Genomic DNA, 19,386 nt, shown 5'->3' with positions numbered 1-19,386 from the left:
TGATTGGCTGCTTGCAGGCATTATGAGTGAAGTACTCCTAGCAACGTGAAGTGACTTTGGGCACGTTAAATGTATAGCAACTATTGGCTAGTGGAGCTGCCTGTGACTGAAATTCGGGGCGGGCGCTATCCGTGACGGGACAAATCAAAATCATCCAAAATACGGGATGTCCTGGCCAATTCGGGATGGTTGGCAACCCTAGGTAGTTGCACCTTTGATTATTTTTTTATCAGCCCAATTTATACATGATAATTGAATAACTTATTTAATGCACGTAACTCCATATTAGTTTGTTTAGTTACTGTAATGTGATTACTGACTGTAGTAATGGTACATTGTAATGCGTTACACCCAACACTGGAAATCACCATATCTTTAGTCTAGCTTGAGGAAAGATTGCACTGAACTTTAAGGAAACTTGCACTTGCACATACTAGACTTTTGAATATTGTTCTTTGGTACTGCTTCAAGTGGCCTTTGTTACTATTTCTGGAGTCATAGATCTGGTCCAACCAACAAACTTTTCTCCTCTCACAAGTAGAGAAATTAATGAGATCCTTGGAGGGTGAAGTAATCTAATGGAAACCCCCCCCCCCCCCCCCCCCACAGAGCTGTTCACTTTCTATATTTTGGAGATGAGCAAAAAGCAAGTATAATTCAAGGTCAGGTATCTAGGAACGAATAACTAACCCTAACCCTAACCCTACACTCCAGGACAGGTTAGATGTTAGTATTATCATTTAAATTATTTTTAAAAATTGTATTGACACTAGTAATGTAATTGCCTGTTTTATTAATGTATATTTAGTTTTTGACAACATTAATGGATTATGAAGCAAATGTAACATATATAACTTTTGATGGGCATGTGGACGTGAACAAATATGGGTATCTTTATTTTCTGATCATGTTTATAGTATACATTCTAATAATATGCTGTAATTCCACAATTATATGCCTTATCTGGACTCACAAAAACCTTCATGAGCCTATGTACATTTTCATTGCAGCCTTGCTACTGAACTCTGTTGTTTTCAGCACTGCTATGTACCCAAAGATGTTAATTGACTTTTTATCCGAAAAACAGATCATATCATATTCAGCCTGTCTCTTTCAATTTTTTCTATTTTATTCTTTAAATGGTTCAGAATTCTTACTGTTGTCAGCCATGGCTTATGACAGGTATGTGTCTATATGTAAACCTCTGCATTATCCAACTATCATGAGAAAAACAACTGTCAAGATTTTTTTGGCTTTAGCGTGGCTTGTACCTGCATGTCAGATTGCGGTACCAGCAATACTGAGTGCTGATATGAAACTCTGCAGCCTAACATTAAAAGGAATTTTTTGTAACAACACCATTTACCAACTCCACTGTGTAAGTTCAAGAGCACGATCTATATTTGGCATTGTGGCTCTGATGAACATTGCACTTTTTCCTATGCTCTTCATCATCTTTACATACACAAAGATATTTATAATATCCTATAGAAACTGTGGAGAGGTAAGGAAAAAAGCTGCACAGACCTGTTTACCCCATCTTCTGGTTTTAGTCAGTTTTGCCTGTTTATGTGCATATGATGTCAGTATAATTAGACTGGGACCTAATTTTACAAAAACTGTACATTTAATTATGACATTACAATTTGTTATTTATCATCCTCTCTTTAATCCGATTATCTATGGGCTAAAAATGAAAGAAATTACTAAACACCTCAAGAGGTTGTTCTGTCAAGCCAAAGTGATCTAATCCATTAAGATTGATGTAATTGTAATGTTAGTGATGCTAATATACAGTCATTTCTTCTGTAATAATAATGCAGAGTTGTGCATACTCTGATACTTAGTAGATATTTAACATATAGATTTGTGTCTATGCTAAAACCCTCTTTCAATTTTTCATGAATATCTTTAGCCTTAAGAATGTAATGATCAGCCACATGTTGTTTGTGTATATGTCAGCTGCAGTTTTGTTAGTCAGTCATGAGTAGAATGTGAATTTCCTCTCTCATGGTTTTTCTTAAATATTTAAGGTTAAGTTTTATGTTTGCCCCCTGGCCTTGCTACTTAGTTATGTATGGAGGACTGCTGTGGTTGCTAAGATGATCTGTTAAATAAGTGGCAGACATATGTGATTTTTTTCATGAAAAGGGCTTGGGAATGTTTGTTCATCAATGCACTGACCTAGCAAGATGTCAAAATGATAGGAATAGGCATAGGCATGTTGGACTCTTTACCACACATGGTGTTTTTCTCGGTTGGCAGGTGATTTAGACTGACAGCAAACAGTATTGCAATCCAGCAGTCATACTGTAGCCACACTTTAAAAGATGGTAACACTTCCCTTGCTCAATGTAATGATGTTTAACAGTTGCCTGAAATGAAAAATGAAATGAAATGAAATTAAACAAAAACATTATTTGCCATTTTTTCAAGTCTGTCTTAAAACAACAGTCAGGAGGTGAAATGAACTCTGACAGGAGATCTTTTAATAACAGGTATGAACTCAGGGAATAGGAATACCAGTGTTCATATGGGCACTTGACTGCTGTTTTAAGGGAGGCTTGGAAAATTGTGAATGTATCTTTTAAATTTGTGTTCTGGGGTTTAACAAAGCATATATAAAGGTAAACCTCAAAGGCTGAACTTTTCTATGCCAATGAAAAAATTGACTGATAGACTGGGAAGCTGTTCCAAATGCATGGGGGCATAAAACAGAAGGCTGCTTTACCATCCTTAGTATTAACTCTTGGCAGATTAAAACAGTGCTTAAAGTGCCTGATGTCAGGCATACAAAAGTTTTAAACACATATAATACTTAATCAATACATTGTACACATTTCCTCCAGGACAAGGGTCACACATTTTTTCTTGCTTTAGATCTTTAGTCTAAAAGATCAGACCAGTCACAGTTTTGTAAAAAATTATGAATAAGTAATAGTGTTCAATGCACTTTCCCCCCCAAGAATTTTAATGAGAAATGGGAGGTAATTATAGGGTTAGTGTGGTTAATCTTTTGTGGAAAGATCCTGTGGAAAACATACAAAAACAAAACAAAAAAGTGCACTATCTAGGACAGCACAAGAAATGATATGACCACTGTTTTTCAGATTACCATCATAATCCTGATAGCCCAAGGACAAACATGATTACAGGCAGAAGTCATCATGGCGAGTGGGAGAAAGTTTGAACCCTCTTATTGTGATCTGTTATTAATGTTGTAATTTCCAATGTCCTGTCATGATTTATAAATAAATAAATCATTCGATTTTTATCGTTGTGTGTTTTTCACATCATTGACTAACTGCCAAGTGTTCTTCACTGATGTTCTGAAATGTGAACTTTTATAATGCACCTACAGGGATAAAGTCTGGGGTCAGTTGCGATGTTGATCAGGCATTGGGCAGAGGTGTGGGCCTAGGCATTCAGATGCCTGGCATCCTAAATCAGCTCTAGGGATGTGGAACATCACTTTGCTGGTGGGAAAAGAGCCAGATCTGGTGCGGGAGGTGGAGTGGTACCAGCTAGATATAGCTGATCTCTACACACAGCACTCGCTCTGGGACCCAACTCCTGAAGAGGGGCTGGATTCCCTTCTTTTTTCCGGATTTGTCCAGGGGGAAATACACCAAGCTGGTGTGGGGATACTTACAGTCCCTGGCTGAGCACAGCAGTGTTGTAGTTCTCCCCGCGGAACGAGAGGGTCGCCTCCTTGCGACTCTTTGTTGCTGGGAGGAAGACTCAGTTTGGAGTACCAGACCTTCTTGGACTCTCTGGGTGGGTTAGGGCAGCCTTTCTCAAAGTGGGTGCCGCGGCACACTGGGGTGCCCCCTGACTGTGTCAGGGGTGCCGCCAAAAAATTACGTATTCTGACATTTAATTAAAAAAACATTTCATAGAAATATTTGAATACATAAATACATTCTTTCTTACATATGAATGGATTAATAAAATTGTAAAGTTATTTTAAATAAATAAATATATAAAATGAACCATAAACATCTGTCTCACGTATTAATGACATGTCTGTGGATATTGAAGATGCCGTTTTGGGGAAAATCAAGACAAGTGGACATTTTTCTTTACAACTTGATGAGTCAACAGACGTGAGTGGGCACACGCAGCTCCTGGTAAATGTTCGGTTTGTGGATGGGGACCGTATTAGAGAGAATTTTTTATTTTGCAAACCACTGCCAAACAAAACGACAGGAGAAGAAATTTATCGTGTGACAAAAGGGAGGATTGAGTTGGAAGAACTGTATCAGTATCTGTACTGATGGTGCGGCTGCAATGACGGGCTCTGCCAAAGGTTTCATTAGCAGGGCCAAACAGCAAAACCCTGACATCAGAACAACCCACTGCTTCCTTCACAGAGAGGCACTTGCTGCAAAGACACTCCCAAAGAACTTTTGGACGTACTTGACAGAGCAGTGGACATTGTTAATTTCATAAAGGCCCGCCCGTTAAAGAGCCGCCTGTTTTCGATTCTGTGCGAGGAAATGGGGGCAGAGCATCAGAGCTTGTTGCTACACACGGCAGTCCGCTGGCTGTCACGGGGGAAGGTTTTGGGCCGATTGTACGAGTTAAGAGAAGAACTCAGAGTCTTCTTGACAGAAGAGAAATCTGCATATGCAGAGCTGCTCGCAGATGAGCAATGGTGCGTAAAACTTGCGTATTTGGCTGACATCTTCAAGCACATTAAAATGCAAGGCAAAGAAGAAAACCTCCTCTCCTCATCTGACAAACTGCGTGGCTTCAGATCTAAGCTCACACTCTGGCGTTCCTTTGTGGAACAGGGCAGGCTGGATATGTTTCCCCTGTGCAATCTGCATGTAAACAGCAGCACGCTTTCTGACCTCATAGCCCAGCATCTGAAATCTCTCGACGAGCGATTTAATCATTATTTTACATCGGAGTCTAATGCACAGTTTTACTGGGTCCGTGATCCATGGAGTTCAAGCGCACTGGAGAGCGCAAAGGACTGGCCACTGTCAATACAGGAGCAACTGATAGAGATCAGGGAAGACTGCACATTGAAAATTAAATTTGGAGACATGGAACTGGACAGATTTTGGATAGCGATAGAAAAAGAGTATCCAGTGGCTTCAAGTAGCGCTGTTGCTATTTTGCTTCCCTTCTCCACAACTTATCTGTGTGAACTGAGCTTTTCAAGCCTGACATACATCAAGAACAAGTACAGGGAGCGACTGAGGACTGTGGACCAGGAGCTCCGTGTCTGCCTCTCATCCATCCCTGCCAGGATAGGCTGGTTGTGTGCGTCGCACCAGGCTCACGTCTCTCACTGATTGTGAGTCACACCCCCGCCCCCACTCTCTCTCCTCTCTCTCTCAATTGCGGTTTATTTGTGTGTGGGAGCGCGTATGCGCGCTGTATGCGCGCATGTAGACCTCTCTCTCCCTCTCTCATTGCGGATTATTGTGTGTGTGTGTGTGTGTGTGTGTGTGTGTGTGTGTGTGTGTGTGCGCGCACGCGTGCGTATGGCACGGATGGAAACAAGCACTGTGATGGAAAAACATTCCTGCTATCTCTGCACTTCATTTGAGTTCTCCTGGTCTCAATTTGTTGGGTTCTTGTATTGCCTGTGTTACTGTATTGCTTGGGCGGTCCACCTGTTATGGTTTTATGGCATTTGTGTCTCTGATTTATTGTTTTGTGAAGCACTTTGTAAACCTGTGTTTTTAAAGGTGCTATAAAGTTGCTATGAAGTTATTATTATTAATATTTACAGTTGTATGCTCACTGTCCTGTCTAAATAAACAGGGCATTTGCATTTACGTTTAGGCTATGCAGTATCGTTTTTAATCATATTTTACACTGGGGTGCCTTGAGATTTTATGCACTTTTGAAAGGTGCCCCGACTGAAAAAAGTTTGAGAAAGGCTGGGTTAGGGTTTCATTGAGATAATTAAAATTGTATTGAGGATTGCATTGCCACTTTGCGTATTAAAATGTCAATTGCCGAATACATTTTAAAATTGCATGACTAAATTGAATATTTAATTGCCATTCTGCAAAATGAATTGCCATTTTGCTGGGCCCCACCCTCTTCACCCTCTACCTGCTTCCCCTGGGCAATGTAATTAGCAGGCATGGTATATCGTACCATTGTTATGCTGATGACACAAAGCTCTACATAAGGTCAACCCCCACTTCTTCTGCTCCCCTGCCAACATCCACACTGACCACCTGCCTGGAGGAGATCAAAACGTGGATGGAGCTCAACTTCCTGCAGTTAAACAGTTCCAAAACAGAAGCCATCCTAGTTGGCACACCACATCAGCTCCGCTCTTCCACCATCACCAGCATCACCTTCTCTGGCCAAAACATCCCCCTTTCCTTATCCGTCACCAACCTGGGTGGTAAAATGGACCCTCAACTCACCTTTGACACCCACATCAAACACCTCGTAAAACATCTTTGTACCACCTCAGGAACATCGCCAAACTCTGTCCAACACTCATCCTGGCAGATGCAGAGAAGCTCGTCCACGCCTTCATCTCCTCCAGACTGGACTACTGTAATGCACTCCTCATCGGGATCTCTGGCAAGAGCATCCAGAGACTGCAATACATCCAGAACAGTGCTGCCAGGATCCTGATGAAGGTGCGCAAATACGACCATATCACCCCCATCCTAAAATCCCTTCACTGGCTCCCTGTCCCGCTCAGAATTGAGTACAAGATCTCCCTCCTCACCCACCTGTGCATTCATGGACATGCCCCCCCCTATACCTCAAGGAACTCTTCAACCCCCAGACCTCCTCATGCACCCTCCGTTCTGAAATCACAAAAACCCTCCAAGCCCCCAGAGCCAAGCTCCGCACTATGGGTGATCGGGCCTTTTCCTCTGCAGCCCCGAGGCTGTGGAACGCCCTCCCTGAACACCTGAGGGCCCCACAGACTGCAGATGTCTTTAAATGAGACCTAAAAACCTATCATTTGCATTTTGCTAAATGTCTTTTGAAGGTTCTCCTTTTAACCTTTTTTAAAATGTTTTACTCTGTAGCACTTTGAGATTGCTGAAATGTAAAGTGCAATACAAATAAAATGTATCATTATTAGGGCCCAAGCACTATACAGTGCGAAGGCCCTATTGTAATCGTCAAGATTATTATTATACAAAACAAACGCCTTTTTGACAGCCTAAACGTGCTCGAAAAGTCACCAAAATTTGCAATCATGTCCGACCCGGCGAAAAATTTGATATTTTAAGGATCACGAAAATGGGAGACAAAAAATGGCTCAATAGCGCCCCCTAGAAAATTAAAAAAAGCGAGCCCCACCTCTGAGATTGTCCTAGACAAACGAAATTCGGTACACATATGTATCGTGTAAAGACGCACAAGAAAGTCTCTTGGACCCATACCCACACTCCTACAGGAAGTCGGCCATTTTGTATTGAATCTGCGTTTTTGGCGCGATTTTGGCGTTTTTCACGCATCGCACTTTAACGAACTTGTCCTAGGGATTTAATCCGACCGACTTCAAATTCACTCAGAAACATCTTGAGACATTGGAGATGAAAAGTTATCAAAAACTTTCTGATTAGGGATCCGGTTTGGCCGTGGCGGCGCCGACAATTTCCTTCGCCATTCGATCCTTCGCCATTAAACAGGAAGTCCTTATAACTCCTACAGACATTGTCCGATCTACACCAAATTAATCACGCATGTAGAGGGTCCCGCCCTGAACACGTATATGCATCAATACTGTGTCAGCTCCATAGCGCCACCTACTGGATACAATAGCGTCCTATTGAAAATTGAAAAAAAATTGAGCCCCTCAAGTCAGATTGACATAGACAAACGAAATTTGGTACACATATGTATCTTGTAAAGACGCACCAAAAAGTCTCTTGGACCCATGACGTCACTCCAACAGGAAGTCGGCCATTTTGAAAAATATGTGCGATTTTGGCGTTTTCCACGCCACGTACTTTAACGAACTTGTCCTACGGATTTAATCCGATTGACTTCAAATTCACTCAGAAACATCTTGAGACATTGGAGATGAAAAGTTATCAAAAACTTTCTGATTAGGGATTTGGTTGCTTTGTGGCGATGTGAGGAATTTTGATGTTTCGCCATTAAACAGGAACAGCTGGCCAAATGGGGGTACTGCACCCCGTAGAAGATTAAGAAAATTGAGCCCCTCCCTCCAGATTGACGTAGATGAACAAAACTTGGTATATATATATGTATCACATAAAGAGGCACAAAAAAGTCTCTTGGACCCATATCCTCACTCCAACAGGAAGTCGGCCATTTTGAAGTGAATTTGCAATTTTGGCGCGGTTTGATAGAATTTTCACACCACATACTTTAATGAATTCCTCCTAATCCAACCAACTTTATATTGACTCTGTATGCGTCACAGCAAGTCTCGCTCAGTAGTGGCGGGGCGGGGGAGCTTGGGCCCGATCATCGCTGCTTGCAGCTTTAATTATTATTATTATTATTATTATTATTATTATTATCATTATTATTATTATTATTATTATTGCCATTCGAATAAAGGTGCAATAATACCATGGCAATATGGAATTTAATTAATTCACAATTTTCATTGAGATAATTAAAACTGTACTGAAGATAGCATTGCCTATTGCATATTGCACAATATCTTTTAAATTGTATGACAAAATTGAACATTGAATTGCCATTTTGCAACAAGTGTTATATACAGGGGGTGTAATTTGAGTTTCAGTTGTCACTTGTCACTCACACTATCCAATAGCACAATGCCACACTTTTATCATTAGCCTATCAACTTGTAGGTGTCCACTATCTCCACCCCCTCCCTATTTATGAAAACAGGTGTCGGGGGGTACTTTCTGCACCGGAAGTCCTTGGTTTTCTGTATGAAGCTTGAGCTTGAGCTGTAGGCGGTTCCTGTTGCAGCTCTCAACTAGGTCTCTGTACTCCTCCTTATTGTCTGTGATACAGCCAACAATGGAGGAGTCATCTGAGAACTTCCGCAGGGGGCACGTCCTGGAGTTGAAGTAGAAGGTGTAGATGGCCCTATGTTCCCCATTTCTAAGACATTTTCCTCCCATCAAAATTAGGCTCTATGTTTCCTCAGGCCTACATTACCACAGCACAGGTATGGCCATTCCCTAAAGCTTATAATGTCTTGTTGTTCATCTATGAAAATACTTCAAAGACAGGTGAAATACATTATTTTATTATTAAACTTGGGGAACATAGGACTGAGGGAACATAGGACTGAGGGAACATAGGACTGTGGGAACATAGGACTGAGGGAACATAGGACTGAGGGAACATAGGACTGTGGGAATATAGGACTGAGGGAACATAGGACTGAGAGAACATAGGACTGAGGGAACATAGGACTGTGGGGACATAGGACTGTGGGAACATAGGACTGAGGGAACATAGGAATGAGGGAACATAGGAATGAGGGAACATAGGAATGAGGGAACAAAGGACTGAGGGAACATAGGAATGAGGGAACAAAGGACTGAGGGAACATAGGAATGAGGGAACAAAGGACTGAGGGAACATATGAATGAGGGAACAGGAATGAGGAGACATAGGAATGAGGAAACATAGGAATGAGGAAACATAGGACTGAGGGAACATAGGAATGAGGAAACATAGGACTGAGGGAACATAGGTCTGTGGGAACATAAAACTGAGGGAAAATACGAATGACATAAGGTTGGGGGAACATAGACATGCTCCTGCCACCATAGTTCTACTGAAACATCACCCAGGCCTGCTCTGCTTCCACAGACCACTGTTGGTGATGGGCTGTTTCCTGACAAGAGGGTTGTATGTAGCAGTAAGCTGTATTGGACATCCAAGGGGAGGGAGGGCTGTGGCACTATATGCCTTCTTATCATTGGCATATAATAAGGTCCTATTCCCTCTGGTGTTACAGGTCACACACTGGTTGAAGTTAGTCATTGTCTTTGAGATCTCAACCTGGCTGAAATCCATGTGGATTATGGGAAGAGGGTTGGGATGCTGTGTCTGCAAGGTAGTTCCACTTAACAGTCTGGTATGTTTCCGTTCAACCACGTCTATTTCAGGCATATAACACTGCACTCCTGTTACTCCCGCTGTCCACTCACTAAGGCAGAGAGTTCATCCATCTTGTTATTCAGAGAGCGCACATTCCCCATGACAACCGAGGGAAGACATGGCTTATATCTCCACCTCCTCTCCATCGTCTTCCTACTCACCATCGCTCTAGTTCCTCTCCTCCTTATCCTCAGCTCGCCAGGTATCTCCCTTAGACAAGCAACTAGTAGATCCTGGTACTGGAAAAACTCCTCACGTGAATAGAAGGCCCTCTGTTGTTGTTGTTTTGCTGGTTGCTAAGGGCATTGTCATGCACATTTTGATGCCACTGGTGTCAAATCTTATCCAAAAAAACTCACACATTGCTAAATCACACAAAAAAACAACAACTAACTATTACAATTAACTTTTTACACAGAATGAATACACTAAAATTGGGTTTAAAAAATATCTTAAAGTCAGAAAAAACCAAAGCACACTGAAGCTGTCATGTCAGGCTGCCACCTATTGCAGCGCCGGGTTCCAGAAAAAAACTAAATCTTCCAGGTCTGATCAGTCTGATTGACCACTGATTTTGGTTAAACTTTCTTTCCACAGCCTCTACATACTACTACCATTCAAATCAACTCTGAGAAAACAAGCCCTGCCAAAAATGTATGTAGTGAACATATAGATTCTTTATTCTTTTTTCTGTATTTCAGTAGAGATAAAGATGGGCAATGGGAGAAAAAATGTTATCAGCCAGAATTGAAGTAGGGACCATAAGGCCACAAGATGCTCCATGATTATATGCTTTTAGTGGATTCTTCCTTAAAATGTTTGCTTTATGGCAGACAACTCTCAAGGCAGAGCAGATCAGCACAATAATGCACCATTTTTAAAAATCTGAACAGTGATATGTTTAACTACATTGCCACGCAACAATGATACATTTTAAACTATAAACAATATATCTAAATGACATGCAATTATCCAATGTACTGGATTGGTATCAGGGCAAATTTGTAAACGAGACATGACTACATCACCATGTATATTGGTATGCTGGAATGTAAGCCAAACAATTGCTGCAACTTTAGGCCTCTTGAGTTTAGTAAAGTTAAGAGCTAGTAGTTGCTATTTTGGTGAAGACTTTAATGAGATCCATAGAGGGTCAAGCAATTCCATAAAAAACATTCCATGGACCCAGAGACAGTTCACTGTGTGAATGTCTAAGATGAACATGAGAGTGTATTTCAAGGTAGAATATCTATGAATGAAGACATTGAATGAAGCACTAGCTTTGTAATCTGTTTTATTGCTGAACTTCTACTTTTTTGATAATCTTAATGGATGATGAATTAAATGTAACATATATAACTCTTGGTGGGTATGTGGAAGTGGACAAATACAGATATGTTTATTTTTTGATCATGTTTACAGTATATATTCTAATAATCGGCAGTAATATCATTATTGTGTGTCTTATATGGGTTCATGAAAACCTTCATGAGCCTATGTATGTTTTCATTGCAGCTTTGTTACTGAACGCTGTTCTTTACAGCACTACTATCTACCCAAAAATGTTAATTGACTTTTTATCTGAAAAACAGATCATATCCTATTCAGTCTGTCTTTTTCAATTTTATATATTTTACACTTTAGGCATGTCTGATTTCTTACTGTTGTCAGCCATGGCTTATGACAGGTATGTGTCTATATGTAAACCTCTGCAATATCCAGTTATCATGAGAAAAACTACTATCAGTATTTTTCTGGTTTTATCATGGCTTTTGCCAGCTTGTCAAATGGCAGTGCTAGTAATACAGATTGCTGATACTAAACTGTGCAACTTTAATTTAAAAGGAATATTTTGTAACAATGTAGTTTACAGTCTTCATTGTGTGAGATCAAAATTTGTGACAATATATGGTGTGGTTCTTTTAATCAATTTTGTACTACTCCCTATGCTCTTTGTAATTTTTACATATGTAAGGATATTAATATTAACATACCAAAGTTGTAGAGAAGTCAGGAAAAAGGCAGCAGAAACATGTTTACCCCACTTGTTGGTTTTAATCAGCTTCACCTGTTTGAGTGCATATGATGTCAGTATAGCTCGACTGGAATCTAATTTTCCAAAAATGGCACGTCTAATAATGACATTGCAAATAGTTTTGTATCATCCTTTGTTTAATCCACTCATATACGGGCTCAAAATGAAAGAAATTTCTAAACACCTCAAAAGGTTGTTCTGCCGAGCCAAAAGACTCTGATGCTTTTACACTGATAAATGTATAACAATTTATTTTTGAATAATCATGCAGAAATATGGATTCTTGGAAGGCATTTGATGTAGACTATGTAGTTTTATATATGATAGAGAGTAAAGAGTATATCATCAGCTTGACTAATGTACTGATTTATCCATTTGTTGAAATTATTCATAAATATCTTTTAATTCATTTTTAGTCATTTAAAATGTTCACTTTGTTTCAATTAACTGTTATGAACGTGCGTGTATGTGTATACAGACAGGTGACAAAGTAAGGTGTTGGACCACCACATGCTTCCAGAACAGCTTCAATGCACCTTGGCATTGATTCTAGAGTCTTTGAACTCTACTCTACTATATTCCCTCATTTGGTGTTTTGATGGTGGTGGAGAGTGCTGTCTAACACGTTGGTTCAAAATCCCACAGGTGTTCAATTGGGTAGAGATCTTGTGACTGCAAGGCCATGGCATATGATTCACATCATTTTCATATTCTATTATCTCATCAAACCAGTCAGTGAACCCTTGTTGCTTATGGATGGGGGCATCCTGGAAGACACCACTCCCATCAAGATATATGAAATGTTTCATCATAGGATGAAAGTGATCACTTAGGACAACCTTCTATTTATTTGCAGGGACCTTTCTCTTTAAGGGGACAAGTAGTTTAATAGCTTTATTGTCATTATATACAACAACATATAACAACATTTAGATCGCACTCCCTGAGCCATAAGAACATTTAAGACAATTAAAACATTAAGACATTAATAAAATATTGACAATCTATAAGAGCAATAAAGTTCAATACACAATATAAAAAGGTGCCCCCCTGGAGCCAGGCCTGGGGGTTGGGCTTGGTAGCAAGCGCCTGGTGGCCAGGCCTGCACCCATGGGGCCCGGAGAGGCGACATGGGACCCACATCCCGCAGACTCACCACCTGCAGGATGGGCCAAAGGGGTCAGGTGCAGTGTGTGCTGGGCGGCAGCCGAAGGCGGGGACCTTGGCGGTCCAATCCTCGGCTGCAGAAACTAGCTATAGGGATGTGGAATGTCACCTCTCTGGTAGGGAAGGAGCCTGAGCTGGTGTGCGAGGTTGAGAAGAAGCTAGATATAGAGTCGGCCTCACCTCGACGCATAGCAAGGGCTCTGGAACCAGTCTTCTTGAGAGGGGTTGGACTCACTTCCACTCTGGAGTTGCCACTGGTGAGAGGCGTTGGACAGGGGTGGCTTACTTATTGCCCACCCCGTGTCCATAACAAACACCATGTTCAAGCATAAGGGTGTCCACATGTGCACTTGGCACCAGGACAGCCTAGGCCGCAGTTCGATGATTGACTTTGTAGTCGTGTCGTTGGACTTGCGGACGCATGTATTGGACACTCGGGCGAAGAAAGGGCTGGAGCTGTCAACTGATCACCACCTGGTGGTGAGTTGGCTCCGATGGTGGGGGAGGATGCCAGTCAGACCTGGCAGACCCAAACGCATTGTGAGGGTCTGCTGGGAACGTCTGGCAGAGTCTCAATCAGAGAGAGTTTCAACTCCCACCTCCGAGAGCTTTGACCGTGTACTGGGGGAGGCGGGGGACATTAAGTTCGAGTGGGCCATGTTCCGTGCCTCCGTTGTAGGGGCGGCCGACTGGTTCTGTGGCCGTAAGGTGGTCGGTACCTGTCGTGGCGGCAATATCCGAATCGTCAAGTTGAAGAAGGAGTCCTATAGGGCCTTTGTGGCCTGTGGGACTCCGGAGGCAGCAGGCAGGTACCGACAGGCCAAGCGGAGTGCAGCTGCGGTGGTCGCTGAGGCAAAAACACGGTCATGGGAGGAGTTTGGTGAGGCCATGGAGAACGACTTCCGCACGGCTTCAAAGAGGTTCTGGACCACCATCCGGTATCTCAGGAGGGGGAAGCAGTGCACCATGTATGTACACTGTGTATGGTGGGGGACCATACTGACCTCGACTCGGGACGTTATGCTTTCGTGGAAGGAATACTTCGAAGACCTCCTCAATCCCACTGACACGCCGTCGGGTAAGGAAGCAGGGCCTGGGGACCCGGGTGTGGGCTCTCCTATCTCTGGGGCTGAGGTCGCCGAGGTGGTCAAAAAGCTCCTTAGTGGCAGAGCCCGGGGGTGGATGAGATCCGCCTTGAGTTCCTTAAGGCCCTGGATGTTGTGGGGCTGTCATGGTTGACACGACTCTGTAACATTGCTTGGACAACGAGGGCAGTGCCTCTATTGGCAAACTGGGGTAGTGATCCTTCTTTTTAAGAAGGGGGATCGGAGGAGTGTGCTCCAACTATAGGGGGATCACACTCCTCAGCCTTCCTGGTAAGGTCTATTCCGGGGTACTGGAGAGGAGGGTCCGTCGGATAGTCGAATCTTGGATTCCGGAGGAGCAATGTGGTTTCGTCCGGGTCGTGGAACTGTGGACCAGCTCTACACCCTCTGCAGGGTCCTGGAGGGTGCATGGGAGTTTGCCCAACCAGTCCACATGTGTTTTGTGGACTTGGAGAAGGCATTCGACCGTGTCCCTCAGGAAGTCCTGTGGGGGGTTCTCCAGGAGTACAGGGTATCGGTCCCCTTGATACGGGGTTCACTGTACGACCAGTGTCAGAGCTTGGTCCACATTGTCGGTAATAAGTTGGACTTGTTTCCGGTGACGGTTAGACTCTGCCAGGGCTGCCCTTTGTCACCAATCCTGTTCATAGTCTTTATGAATAGAATTTCTAGGTGCAGCCAGGGCATTGAGGGGGTCCAGTTTGGTGACCTCAGGATTGGGTCACTGCTTTTTGCGGATGATGTGGTCCTGTTGGCTTCATCAGACCGTGACCTCCAACTCTCACTGGATCAGTTCGTCGGCGAGTGGGAAGCGGCTTGGATGAGAATCAGCACCTCCAAATCCATGTCCATGGTCCTCTGCCAGAAAAGCGTGGAGTGCACCCTCTGGGTCGGGGATGAAATCCTGCCCCAAGTGGAGGAGTTCAAGTACCTCGGGGTCTCATTCATGAGTGAGGGAAGGATGCAGCATGAGATCGACAGGTGGATCGGTGCGGCGTCTGCCGTAATGTGGGCTCTGCACAGTGAAGAGGGAGCTGAGCCGAAACACAAACCTCTCGATTTACCAGTCAATCTTCATTCCTACCCTCACCTATGGTCATGAGCTTTGGGTAGTGCCCGAAAGAACAAGATCACGGGTACAAGCGAACCCGGGGAAGACCCAGGACGTGCTGGAGAGACTATGTCTCTCGGCTGGCCTGAGAGCACCTCGGGATCCCCCGGAAAGAGCTGGACAATGTGGCTGGGGAGACGGAAGTCTGGGCTTCCCTGCTTAGGCTGCTGCCCCCGTGGCCCGACCCCGGATAAGGGGCAGAAGACGGACAGACGGACGGTTCTGTGGCAGACTGGCTCACCTCAGCTTCCGCAGGAAGAAGAGACACTGTTGTGCCTTCCCAATGATGGTGGATGTATGCAAGGCCCAGGAGAGATCCTGGTTTGGTTTTAAGATACAGTACATCTCTATAATGCGATGGGATGCAACTTCAGTGATGTTCCTGGGTTCATCAGGGGTTTCGGGTCTTTCAACATCAGACCCCCACCCAGGTGACCCAGCTGGGGTAATCAAATCCCAGCTTGCATTCCTGCAGCAACACACCAAGGGTCTCCCCTCTTAATCCAAAGCCACCTTGTGGCTTTTTCTGTGGCTTCTGTGATGCTATGTGTGGCTCCCCTTTCTGCTGCTCAGGTCACACCAAGTGCTGTTAGACCTATGAGGAGGGAACGACCCAGGATGGCGTGGCAGCGTCCCCACCAACCATGGTCCTTGCACTCCTCCACAATTTCACATGCCCATTTTGCTGCCTCTGCTGTCAAATCTCATCCAAAAAACCTCACACATTGCTAAATCACACAAAAAACAACAACTAACTATTACAAGTAACTTTTTACACAGATACACAATCTAAAATTAGGTTTCTTGTAAAAAAAACTTAAAAGTAAGAAAAAAGTAAAGCAGAGTGAAGCTGTCATGTCAGGCCGCCACCTCTTGCAGTGCTGGGTTCTAGAAAAAAAAATCTTGCAGGTCTGATCAGTCTGATTGGCCACTGATTTTGGTTAAACTTTCTCAATTATCCAATGTACTGGTTTGGTATCAGGGCAAACTCTGACTTTGTAAACGAGACATGACCACATCACCATGTATATTGGTACACTGCAGTAAGGTTATCTGGATGTGTTTCCTGGAGGACAATAAAGGTTCCATCTATTACAGATTCAGTTTGTTATACTATAGTGATCTATCATCTTGTGAAAATCTGTGTATCATATGGAGTGTGATAAGCAGATTTAAAATGTGGTGGATAGCATTGGTGCTCTGGTATTCACACTCAATTTTGGCAAATACTTTGAGTTGGGGAAGCAACACAAGCATCTTTAAAAACGTTGTATTAGTACACATTAATATATGTGTTTTAACACATTTATTCCAGTTGAACATAAAAACCCAAGGGGAAAATAACAGTTGGTGCATATCTACCTATTTACACTTTTTTCCCAGGTCCCCATTTTAATGGTGTGGGGTGTAATGTTGCATTACGGGGAACACGCCAAAGTAGGTCCAACAATTGCTGCGACTTTAGGCCTCTAGAGTTTAGTAAAGCTAAGAGCTAGTAGTTGCTATTTTGGTGAAGACTTTAATGAGATCCATAGAGGGTCAAGCAATTCCATAAAAAACATTCCATGGACCCAGAGACAGTTCACTGTGTGAATGTCTGAGATGAACATGAGAGTGTATTTCAAGGTAGAATATCTATGAATGAAGACATTGAATGAAGCACTAGTTTTGTAATCTGTTTTATTGCTGAACTTCTACTTTTTTGACAATCTTAATGGATGATGAATTAAATATAACATATATAACTATTGGTGGGTATGTGGAAGTGGACAAATACAGATATGTTTATTTTTTGATCATGTTTACAGTATATATTCTAATAATCGGCAGTAATATCATTATTGTGTGTCTTATATGGGTTCATGAAAACCTTCATGAGCCTATGTATGTTTTCATTGCAGCTTTGTTACTGAACGCTGTTCTTTACAGCACTGCTATCTACCCAAAGATGTTAATTGACTTTTTATCTGAAAAACAGATCATATCCTATTCAGTCTGTCTTTTTCAATTTTTTATATTTTACACTTTAGGCTTGTCTGATTTCTTACTGTTGTCAGCCATGGCTTATGACAGGTATGTGTCTATATGTAAACCTCTGCAATATCCAGTTATCATGAGAAAAACTACTATCAGTATTTTTCTGGTTTTATCATGGCTTTTGCCAGCTTGTCTACTGGCAGTGCTAGTAATACAGATTGCTGATACTAAACTGTGCAACTTTAATTTAAAAGGAATATTTTGTAACAATGCAGTTTACAGTCTTCATTGTGTGAGATCAAAATTTGTGACAATATATGGTGTGGTTCTTTTAATCAATTTTATACTACTCCCTATGCTCTTTGTAATTTTTACATATGTAAGGATATTAATATTAACATACCAAAGTTGTAAAGAAACCAGGAAAAAAGCAGCAGAGACATGTTTACCCCACTTGTTGGTTTTAATCAGCATCACCTGTTTTAGTGTATATGATGTCAGTATAGCTCGACTGGAATCTAAGTTTACAAAAATGGCACGTCTAATAATGACGTTACAAATAGTTTTGTATCATTCTTTGTTTAATCCACTCATATACGGGCTCAAAATGAAAGAAATTTCTAAACACCTCAAAAGGTTGTTCTGCCGAGCCAAAAGACTCTGATGCTTTTACACTGATAAATGTATAACAATTTATTTTTGAATAATCATGCAGAAATATGGATTCTTGGAAGGCATTTGATGTGGACTATGTATTTTTATATATGATAGAGAGTAAAGAGTATATCATCAGCTTGACTAATGTACTGATTTATCCATTTGTTGAAATTATTCATAAATGTCTATTAATTTATTTTAAGTCATTTAAAATGTTTACTTTATTTCAATTAACTGTTATGAACTTGTGTGTATTAGGGGTGGGATGATATGCTTTGGTCACAATTAGATTGTATCACTATTCTAAGGTGCTGAATCGATTTGTATCACGATTCTTGATAATTGCGATTCTACAAGTATTGTGAGTCGATGTAATCAATAATTGCAATTTTTCTTTTCCTTCTTAAAAAAACAAACAAGTTGAATCATACACTTCTAGAGATGATAAACCATGAATGACATTCCCATAAACAATGCATATCAGTCTGTGTCAATGTAATGACTTGTTCAATAGATTAACCAATATGTTTTTAAATAATAAGTAAAGTGCTCTGACTACTCAGTGCTCTCTGAAGTAGTGCTGTAAGATAAAAATAAAGCACTTGGCCAAAGTAGAGTCTATAAAATAAAAAAAACTGCACAAATGTGAGCCATGAAATTAAAATGTTTCAAATTAAACAGTTTTTTCAAACCCCTATACTGCACCAGTATTTCCCCTAGAAATGCTCAAACAACATGTTGCCTCTTGGACATCCCTGAGTTGTTAAAGTAATATTAAATTATAAATAATAATTCAAACAAAACAACTAAATGTTAATGTCTGATAGCTTTAACAAAATAACATACACATGTATGCTACACAAAAAGAGGTATTTTCTGTTGTTCAGTCGACCTGAGCTGTTGGAGCAATAAATAAAAGATAAATAATAATAATGGTTTATTTTTGTAGTTAGGCTACCAGTTTTACTTTTTCCATCGATAGGCTTCCATACACTATGTGTGCTAGATTCCCCTGCTGCTCTCCTCCTCTCCTGCTGCTGAATATGAGATCTGAGCAGGTAGAAGCTGATAGTTCACTAACTAGAACCAGGGAGTACACTGCAACAAGGTTAATGATCCACACACTGACATGATATCATTGATATGACGCGCAAAAGCCATAGAAAACCCATCGTTTTCTGTGCGCGTGCATACGTGCGCACACACGCTTCATGCCGACCTTGGCAGGATGCAGCACACACTTTCTAGTTGTATGTAGTGTGAACTGC

At 41.8% G+C, this 19,386-nt stretch overlaps 2 protein-coding genes and 2 pseudogenes across 2 annotated transcripts; all 4 read left to right on the top strand.

The window, feature by feature from the left end:
- Positions 1–796: 796 nt before the first annotated feature.
- Positions 797–1,750, top strand: LOC128367501 (olfactory receptor 11A1-like; annotated as a pseudogene).
- A 4,289-nt stretch (positions 1,751–6,039) lies between these two features.
- LOC128367705 (uncharacterized) lies at positions 6,040–6,908 on the top strand (annotated as a pseudogene).
- Positions 6,909–11,393: 4,485 nt separating this feature from the next.
- Positions 11,394–12,320, top strand: LOC128367506 (olfactory receptor 11A1-like). Its single transcript, XM_053328075.1, has one exon. The coding sequence runs from the start codon at positions 11,394–11,396 to the stop codon at positions 12,318–12,320; it is 927 nt and encodes a 308-aa protein (XP_053184050.1).
- A 4,875-nt stretch (positions 12,321–17,195) lies between these two features.
- Positions 17,196–18,125, top strand: LOC128367515 (olfactory receptor 11A1-like). Its single transcript, XM_053328085.1, has one exon. The coding sequence runs from the start codon at positions 17,199–17,201 to the stop codon at positions 18,123–18,125; it is 927 nt and encodes a 308-aa protein (XP_053184060.1). The 5' UTR covers positions 17,196–17,198.
- Positions 18,126–19,386: the final 1,261 nt, after the last annotated feature.

This window comes from Scomber japonicus, chromosome 11, assembly GCF_027409825.1.
Source record: "Scomber japonicus isolate fScoJap1 chromosome 11, fScoJap1.pri, whole genome shotgun sequence".
Taxonomy (NCBI): domain Eukaryota; kingdom Metazoa; phylum Chordata; class Actinopteri; order Scombriformes; family Scombridae; genus Scomber; species Scomber japonicus.
This window is presented reverse-complemented; position numbering and strand designations above follow the sequence as displayed.

What these genes read in the sequence shown, in the direction of transcription:
- LOC128367506 (XM_053328075.1), top strand. Translation starts at nt 11,394, where the DNA reads ATGGATGATGAATTAAATGTAACATATATAACTCTTGGTGGGTATGTG.
- LOC128367515 (XM_053328085.1), top strand. Translation starts at nt 17,199, where the DNA reads ATGGATGATGAATTAAATATAACATATATAACTATTGGTGGGTATGTG.